The sequence below is a fragment of the Bidens hawaiensis genome, unplaced genomic scaffold, assembly GCF_021521415.1.
Source record: "Bidens hawaiensis isolate Kalapana, Puna unplaced genomic scaffold, B.hawaiensis_p1.1 tig00038211_1, whole genome shotgun sequence".
Classification (NCBI taxonomy): domain Eukaryota; kingdom Viridiplantae; phylum Streptophyta; class Magnoliopsida; order Asterales; family Asteraceae; genus Bidens; species Bidens hawaiensis.
Genome location: NW_027496716.1, coordinates 149,154 through 158,180, shown reverse-complemented (window position 1 = coordinate 158,180; position 9,027 = coordinate 149,154). Strand labels below are relative to the sequence as shown.

At 36.4% G+C, this 9,027-nt stretch overlaps 2 protein-coding genes across 2 annotated transcripts; both read right to left on the bottom strand.

The window, feature by feature from the left end:
• Positions 1–868: 868 nt before the first annotated feature.
• LOC143590213 (uncharacterized protein At5g39865-like) lies at positions 869–1,901 on the bottom strand. Its single transcript, XM_077070764.1, has one exon. It carries the CDS (start codon positions 1,482–1,484, stop codon positions 873–875), a length of 612 nt encoding a protein of 203 aa, XP_076926879.1. The 5' UTR covers positions 1,485–1,901; the 3' UTR covers positions 869–872.
• A 296-nt stretch (positions 1,902–2,197) lies between these two features.
• On the bottom strand, positions 2,198–6,373 carry LOC143590214 (uncharacterized). The gene is made up of 4 exons (XM_077070765.1): positions 6,215–6,373; positions 4,218–4,319; positions 3,603–3,763; positions 2,198–2,506 (listed from the first exon to the last, which is right to left on the bottom strand). The coding sequence occupies exons 1-4, from the start codon at positions 6,306–6,308 to the stop codon at positions 2,387–2,389; spliced, it is 477 nt and encodes a 158-aa protein (XP_076926880.1). The 5' UTR covers positions 6,309–6,373; the 3' UTR covers positions 2,198–2,386.
• Between the last annotated feature and the right edge of the window lie 2,654 nt (positions 6,374–9,027).

Genomic DNA, 9,027 nt, shown 5'->3' with positions numbered 1-9,027 from the left:
AATCTAATGGATTGGTGCCATCGAAAGTAGGAAGGAACAATTTCGGTGCTCGGGGTTTGTTGTCAAAGACCTGGTTGTTGGTATTGTGTTGCTCGTTAGGTTCGGGTTTACGTAAGGCGGCTAAGATAAGGTTTGTTTGTTCCGCTTAAGCAGCGAGTTGGACGGATAGGGTGTCAAAACGCTGGGCGTTTTCTTTGGCGGTGGCGAGGTGAGCTTCATGTAAGGCGGCGATAGTGATTTCATCGGTGGTATCTTTGCGAGGAGGCATGATGAACGTTGATGAAAGCACCAATTGATAAGACCTAATTCGAGATGGTCAATCTCCAAGAATACCAGAAAAGAAGAAGAGACGTGAGACAATTTTCTGATGATTATTATTAAAAATTCAAAGGTATTTAAAGAGTTAAGAGAAATAACAAACTTGAAGAACAAGAAACAAATCTTTTGAAAATAACTAATATAACTGAAAATAAGGAAAGTAAATAATTGTTGTTTTATCTCTTTAGCATCTTCTGGAAGTTGTTTGCAATTATTCTTGGAGCTTAAGAGGTAAACGAGTGGCCCGTTTGGTCTATGATGGGCTGACTCTGCATGAGTTTGGGCCTCCACTTCTTGAACCGATTCCGACGTATCAGTAAAACTCATTGTTCTCACATATTTGGATTTATTTGATCATTCGCTTTCATTTTCAAATGTAATGAAGTATATACCAGTCTTGGCAACAATACAAATAGGTTAGACGCATCGGAATGTCCACAAGTTAAATACACTATTATACGCATAATACATCAACCGGCCCGTTATATCACGTAACATGATACGACAACCAATAGCGCATATTTACCTTACTCGGATAAATAATTGAAACCCTATCAAAAGCAAACTGGACATTTCATTAACCCGTTTTCATTGCACTCTACGCACCTAATTCGCAACTCGGGATCCTGATCCTCCAAGACCACCTTCTGACTACCACTACACGAGCCACAAAGCACGAACCGCATCCCGCCACACCCTTTACACGGTCCGCTAGCCAGACTATCAGGTATCCCATTTAAAAGGTCCACAAGCTTCCCTTGCTCATGGAACCCAACCACTTCATCAACCCCACCTATATGCCGCCCTTTAATAAACAGCCTTGGCGGCACCACCCTTCCGCCCAAGGTCCGCCACAACTCTTCTCTAAACTCCAAGTGCATGGAAACATCTCTTTCATCATATAACACCCGAAAACTTCCTAAAAGAAACTTAATTGTGTTGCAATCTTCGAAAGTCTTGCGTATACCTCTTAAACTTGTTGTGTAGAGAATGACCGAGTCACCACCTCCCGGTGGACACTTCTCTTCGAATTCTACAAGCAACAAACGAGTTTCGGGTTTTTCTTCGTTTTTAGTGTCGGTTAAGAGTGTTGGCGTTTGGGAGTGTTGGTTGAAGGTGTTTTCATGGAAAACTAGACCTAAGAATCTTCCTCTCATTCCTTTCATTTCTTCACTACATTTCTTGCCTGCTTGAGGCTGGTTTATATTAAGCTTAAGTCGTCGTAAAATACCTAAAATACCCTTGAAGCATTATCATGACTCATGAGTAGTCATGAGTCGATTTCTAACTACCATAAAAGCAAACGAAAAGTCATCTCGCTTTTGCTAAAAGACCCGATCGAGTAAAAGAGAAAGTGTGTTTTGTGGGCTCCCATGGAGAAACTAAGTTATGGTGAATTGGTGATCTAGTTAGATATGATATGGGCATAACGGTCGTGTTACCATATGAAATGACGAAAACGACCTTAAAGATTGGTGAACCGGATTAGGCTAGAAACTATGGGAGACAAAATGTGGGGCAACTAATAATGTATTCACTAGGGAGGGTCCTGCTAATGACTAAAAGCATCTACTTTTACTCATTTTCATCAACTATTAGACTTTTAGAGATATAAAGCTAAACAAATAATAGAGGGGTAAAAACGACATTTGCCAAAGCACGATACCTGTCTCGGCTTCGACCCCGCTGGACCATGATGCCCATTTCTTGATTAGGATACTCATTGACGGCCCGGGGGCTCCTTTGCACAAACCAAGTCAAGACAGTATTCTCTGCACATGTGATTGTGGATATAAATGTATACATGCATAATGCATAATCATGGATATGCATCTAAAAAGGGCTAAAGGGCAAAAAGGGAAATTTTCACCGGCACGGATAAATCAAGAACCGATATAACTATGGTGATAAGGAGACAGAATAAAGTGGGAAGACATTGTTTTTAAACGTACATACACAGGACAGAGTAACCATAAACAGCAGCACCGTTAATGTTAATATAAGTTACATAAAAGGCGGACAATATCTATTTATTGACGGGTTGGTTGAAAAGTACAGGTTCCACCAATTAACTGGAAGCAACTGCCTCTTCCTCGGCACTATACCAACCGATGCTGAAGTCAAAAGTGATACAGGTCAACTCCTTTTTGTTACTATCTTGTAGCTTCATTGTGAGTGTGTACGAACCCTGAATTTGTAAAACAACAATCCTTGTTAGCTTCGGGAATACCAAAAGCGAGTCGAGCTTCTCTCATCGAGCTCGAGCGGACTAGTGAGCCAAAGCGAGCCAGTTAATTAAATAACTTCTATTAATATATTAAATATATACTTGTATAATAACTATTATTGAATATACCATTATGGTAAAAATAACCAAATAATACATATTATATTATGTATATATAATTATTATAATATAAAAAATCATTACAAATGTATATAGTTTAATTAAAATAATAAATAAAAGAGCCGAGCTTGAGCTTTGGAAATAGAGCTCGAGCTCTAGTAAGTTAAACGAGTCAAACTCTAGCTTAGTCGAGCTTGGGCTCGGCTCGTTTACACCCATAGTCCAAACTCCAGACTAGTGGACAACTTGTTACGTGTTTAGGGATGTGAGTGATCCAAGTCGCTCGTGAGCTGCTAAAGATCGGCTTGTCAAATCTCGAATCAAGCCGAGCTTAAACGAGCTCGAGCGCCTTAGTAAATGAGCCCAAGCCCGTGCATCACTTATCAAGCTCAAGTAGCCTTGCAAGACTAAATGAGCCTATTATTTATATACTTTTTATGATATTAAGTATATGCTTACAAATTACAATATAACTATTATTACATAAAAAATATAAAACTGTTACAAAACTAACTAAATAGCAATATCATATCATATATGAAAATTATAACTGTATATATAAACATTTTAAAATGTATATACGTAAATTTGAAAAATATTTAAAAATAATAAACAAGCCGAGAACAAGCTTGAGAAACTGATCGCGAGCACTCGCTCTCGAAAGTTAAACGAGCAGGGCTCGAACTCGAGCTTAGAGAGCTTTGGCTCGGTTCGACTCGCTTACATGTTACACCCCTGCATGTGTTGCAATGGGGACCCTACTGAATACAAGCTATAGTCCTCTTGCCAACTTGGCAGGTCAGGCCCACTGATCAGAATACAGAAAGTCAGGCAATCAGGCCCATGGATCATATTACAGGAAATCAGGCCCAAATAGAAATCCATAACAAGCAAGCCAATCTGATCCATTTAAAAAGAACACTTTGAATAAACTTACAGGTGGAGTTACTCCAGGCAAGGATTGGGTGTGAGAGATTGCAAAGTCACCAGTGGTAACAGGGCAAGTTGTCTTGGTGCAGAGGTCACTAGTCTCACTGTACACCCCGAACCAGTAGTATGAAACATCAATCACAAGGTTCCCACCAGAAATTGGTGTTTCTGCATTTCAAAAACATTCACTATAAATATGATCTAAAGAATGTAGTATGTGGGAAGGGGTCATGAGAAAACTAAAGGGTTAGAAAACCGAGAAAACTACAACTAACCGATCAGATTTTTTTGTTTCTTTTTGTTATGAGGTTACAAATAACAAACGTAACAAAAAATTAAAAAGGAATATGTAGCTCAAAAGGTTACATATATGTAACTTAGTGAGTCATATATATTTTTATTCTACTTTATTTATTTCTTACCTTATAAACAAAAGAAATAAAAAAAAATGTGTGGGTGGTAGTAGTTTTCTCGGTTTATTCATAACTTCGTAGTTTTCTCGGTTTACTCATAACTTTGTAGTTTTCTCTGGAACCCTCCCATGTAACACGTTATAAGCATAAATTGATTTTTAAATGGACTTAATAACCATTTCAAGCAATTAGAATTCAATTAATTCTACCTGTAGATGCAGCAATGGTGAATGTGGTCTCTACGCCTCTTTCGATTGGGTAAGGTGTAATCTCAACTCCACTTACCTTCACATCATAGTTGTTCTTCTTATCTATACATGCATAGCAATATATAAGATCTTCAAACAATTCATCATAATTTAAATGTGAAAAACTTCAGTGTTTGTTATATCAAACCCTAAAATGGCAAATCAACATTTCAGCAAACAAATCACGGACTAATGGCAGCCTAGCAGGCAATATCAAAATTCCTAAACCTAGGGGTGCAAACGAGCCGAGCGGCCCTTGAGCTACTAGAGATCGGAATCGGATCGATAAAAATACTCGAAACGAGCCAAGCCTTATCGAGCCTCAAATAAAGCTCTATTGATCATCAGGCCCGAGCACAAGTCGTCGAGCCTTAACAAGCGTAGTGCATTTTTAAGTTTTTTACTTTTTTTAGCACCAGTCGTATTAATTTCACACTAAACAGCTGAGCCTTGGCTCATTAAAGGTAGGGGTTCAAACGACCCGAGCTGCTCGTGACTCATGAGATACCCGAGCCTGGATCGAAACCAGCTGAGCGTTTTCAAGATGAAGCCGAGCCTGGGCCTCAATAATGCTTGTTTAGTAATTGAGCCCGAGCTCAAGCCTTGTATGGGAAGTTCGTTTAGGCTCTTTGAGCCTTAATGAGCCTAGTATATTTTTAGGTTGTACCTCTTTTGGACTTTTATTTAGTAATTTCACACTGCACAGCCGAGCTCGAGCCAGGCTTTGGCTCGTTTAAGGTACTACACGAGCTTGATCGGAGCTTAGGCTCGTTTAAGGTTTTTTCAAAATATATAAATATAAAAAAAATAAAAATTAATTAATAAATAAATTAATATATAATAAATGAGCCCAAGCTTGAAAAAACAACTCGCATGTCGAGCTTGAGCTTTACAGAAATAGCTTGAAACGAGCTCGGGCTCTGGCTTGGTTCGTTTACACCCAAGTGCAAGGCACTGCACACGAGCTCGAGCTAAAAATATATAAAAATAACTAAAAAATGTATATAAATTAATTAATAAGTCATAAACAAGCCAAATTCGATCTCTTCCAAGTCAACACGAGCCGAGCTCAAGCTCTTGTAAGTCAAAGTGAGCCTATTCGAGCTCATGCTTGGCTCGTTTCATTTACACCCCTACCTAAACCTAGAAACTAATACTAAACAGTTTTAACACTTTTAACTTGTAGAAATCAGCAATTCCTAAATATGTGGAACTTCATATTTCCTACCTTCACTAAAACAATAATCAACAACCGTAATCGCACAATTCTATTTCAACTTCATGTATAATAAACACTAGGTTTTGTATCAAGCATCAACACGAACCGAGCTCAAGCTCTTGTAAGTCAAAACGAGCCTAATCGAGCCGTAACCGCACTTTTAACTTGTAGAAATCAGTAATTCCTAAATATTCGGAACTTCCTATTTCATATTTCCTAACCGCACTAAAATAACAATAATCAACAGCCGTAACCGCACAAATCGATTTCAACTTAAAAAACACTAGGTTCTGTATCAAGCATCAACAGCCAAACAGTTTAGCTTCTAGAAATCAGTAAATTGCTAAATACGTGTAACTTCCTATTTCCTATCCTAACCGCACTAATACTTAACAATAATCAACAACCGTAACCGCACAAACCGATTTCTATCTTATCTTCACGTATAATAAACACTAGGTTTTGTATCAAGCATCAACGAATCAACAGCACTAATTTGAATCTATAACACCAGGTCAACGAAACTAGTCAAATCTCGTCACGTATAATAAAACACTAGGCTTTGTAGTTTGTATCAAGCATCAACTAATCATCAACAGCACTGCTAAAAAGTCAAATTAATAAACTAATTAGGTCAACGGAACAACAAGTCAAATCTCGTTACGTAACACAGCGATCTAAGTATTATTATTAGAAATCGAAACGAATTGTATATATAATTATATAAACCCTAACTTACTGCAGTATTTGACATCTATGGCGTCAGTAAAAGAAGTGATGAGAGGAATCAAGCAAAGGAAGACGATGAAGAGTTTGCTTTGAAATCCAGCCATTGGATTCTTTGATGATTTTGAGAGAGTGAATAGTGGAGATTACGTTTACGAGAGAGTTGTAGAGTGGTAGTTGTGTGTGTTAATCTACATATTAATTGATTAATTCATTGATTATAATGACGGTGCCAATTTTTACATTGAAAACATTAATTTAATTAAAGACGGAAACGGATTAACGCCCTGTTTGCGGTGCGAGCATATAATGTATATATGTGTGAACTCTCGGGTGGGCAAAAGTGAAATTGCACTGATTTTGACGTTATTTTACTAATCTCGTGAAAATAACGTTAAAAGTGGCGGAAGGTTAATCAGGCATCATGTGGTGGCGTTGATAGCCGAAAGACAGGGCACATGCACCAATCAGTCGGTGTCCCGATGATTGAGTGCTATGTGTCTTATGTCCAAGGATTGATGCAAAACTACTATCGAGTCGGGGGTCTCACCGAAAGCAGCCTCTCTATCCCCTATGGGATAGAGGTAAGGCTGTCTACATCTTACCCTCTCAGACCTCACCATAGCATTGCTATTGGTGGGATATACTGAGTACGATGATGATGATGATGATGATGATGATGAAAGACGGAAACGGATAGACACGAGTGATGCTTTTCTACTAGATATAGACATTGGTATAGCGGTTTGTTGATTTTGTGACGAGTACAGAAAGACTAGCGATTGTCTTCTCGCTTCTTCATGTTATTATGACTTGTTTATTTGACAGTTTTTTTAATAATTGGTGTTATATTCCTCCCATATTCACTTTCTCGGCTAAAGACTTAGAGACTTCTTTAATACTTGCAGCTTGGGGCATAAGAAAAACAATGTGCTTCTTGGAATCATTTTTACAACGTGTTTGTGTATTTAAAAAGCAAGAAAATAAGTAATTTTTAAAAACTTGTCAGCTAGCTTCTTCAAAACGGTGGAAGACATAAGATATTTGGGTTTTTTTTGAAAAAAAATTGTTCATCTTTCAAAATTTTTGTTAGGGAAGGACTGGTGTAAGATCGCTTTGTACTTTTCCATTGTTGTTTAGTTTCTAGCGTCTTGCTAGTTGCTTAATGAATTCCGTTGTTCAAAAAAAAAACATCTAACCTTACGCTTACAAGTTTTACACACATCGATTTTTTTTAAGATGCATACCATGTTACTAGACCATTATTTCATAGATAAATTAAAAATGGGTAACTTTTATGGTTATAGTGTTATTTTTAATGTATAACACATATATTTATTTAATTTATTTGGATATTATGTGCTTTCTATTCAGGTTTATATAATTTAAGTATGTTTATGTTGATTAACGACTCCTTTAACACAAAAAATGTTTGCGGGTTCATAATTAACCATGACTCATCTTCAAATTTACTATTCTTCTACCATTTAGTAAGTTAGTTAAAATTGTATTTTAAATTTCTTTTATTCTTATCATAAAACGCACACATATACAAATTAATTCCTTAATTATCCCATTCATATGAAAATTTACCTTTTTTATATTCGTCTGGTTGACTGTTTTATAAAAACAATGAAGATAAGAACAGATGTCTATATTTAAATTCCAAACAATGTTTAAATACTAATTAAGTGATCATCAATATTATTTTATGTGATTCGTTTTGATATTTTCACAACATTTTCACATGGCATGATTCTTTTGCAACCCATAAGAAGATCATCCTTAACAGGATCACTTCTAGATAACTAAAAACACGCGAAGTCTATCATCCATACATACAAAATGTCAGCATATATGATTATATCAATATACCGAATTTCATTTATCCGGACCTTCATATATCAAACTACATTAGTTTGAACATATAAACACAAAACTTCCATACACTAGACAACTTCAAAATTCGGACCTTGGTATGTTGAGCCTTAAAGATAAGTTTTCTGTTATCGACTCCAATAACCTGAATCTAGCCATCATAGAACTATTAAAGAAATAACATAACAAATTACAATTTACTTTGGTTTTTGTAGGACCTGCAGGATACAAAGTCAAACTTTGTACACAAGTTCTTACCAGACACCCTAATAATTTAGTAAAAGCATAAACAGGATAACTATATGCATTCATCACATTAAATGTTGGCGTATAACGGTATAAACCATCGGACCATACCATGTAGTACCATATACAGTGGCGAATTAAACCACTATGGTGTTTCGTTAATAGAGGAATGCAGGTGGGGTACAAGACGACTCATGTATGAATGATTTAGTCCTCAAGTGACATCATGTTGGTTTGGTGCATCCACTTTGTCTAAAAGCTCAAGAGTTCAAATCCTGCAAGAGGCATGTATAGGTGATTAAAATGAGTAGATTATGAGTTCAAAATAAAATCTACCCTCTAATAACTCCATTATAAATGATACACCAATCATCAAGTAGATAAAGGGACACTCTCGTTAACTCAAAGAGTCTAAGTTACTACGTCACACTTGTAAAATATATTTACTCACGTGACAAAACTAACAAATTTATTGCTTTTTTTTTCAAGGTAATGTATTTACTCATGTAGTCATGTGTTAGGTAATCCCATCGACGAGTTAGCTAACACATAGTTAACGATGTGTTAGGCCTCCAAACACATGATCAAAGATGTGTTTAGCATCTTGTTTATTTTTTTATCATAATTAATTTTACTTATATTTGGTTTTATTTTATACTTTTAATATATAAAGTTTTATATAATTTCAAATATCACATTAAG

Coding starts and splice junctions, on each gene's coding strand:
- LOC143590213 (XM_077070764.1), bottom strand. CDS start 1,484: ATGAAAGGAATGAGAGGAAGATTCTTAGGTCTAGTTTTCCATGAAAAC.
- LOC143590214 (XM_077070765.1), bottom strand. CDS start 6,308: ATGGCTGGATTTCAAAGCAAACTCTTCATCGTCTTCCTTTGCTTGATT. Junction 4,320..6,214: donor CATAGATGTCAAATACTGCA/GTAAGTTAGGGT, acceptor ATGCATGTATAG/ATAAGAAGAACAACTATGAT. Junction 2,507..3,602: donor TGCCTGGAGTAACTCCACCT/GTAAGTTTATTC, acceptor TTACAAATTCAG/GGTTCGTACACACTCACAAT.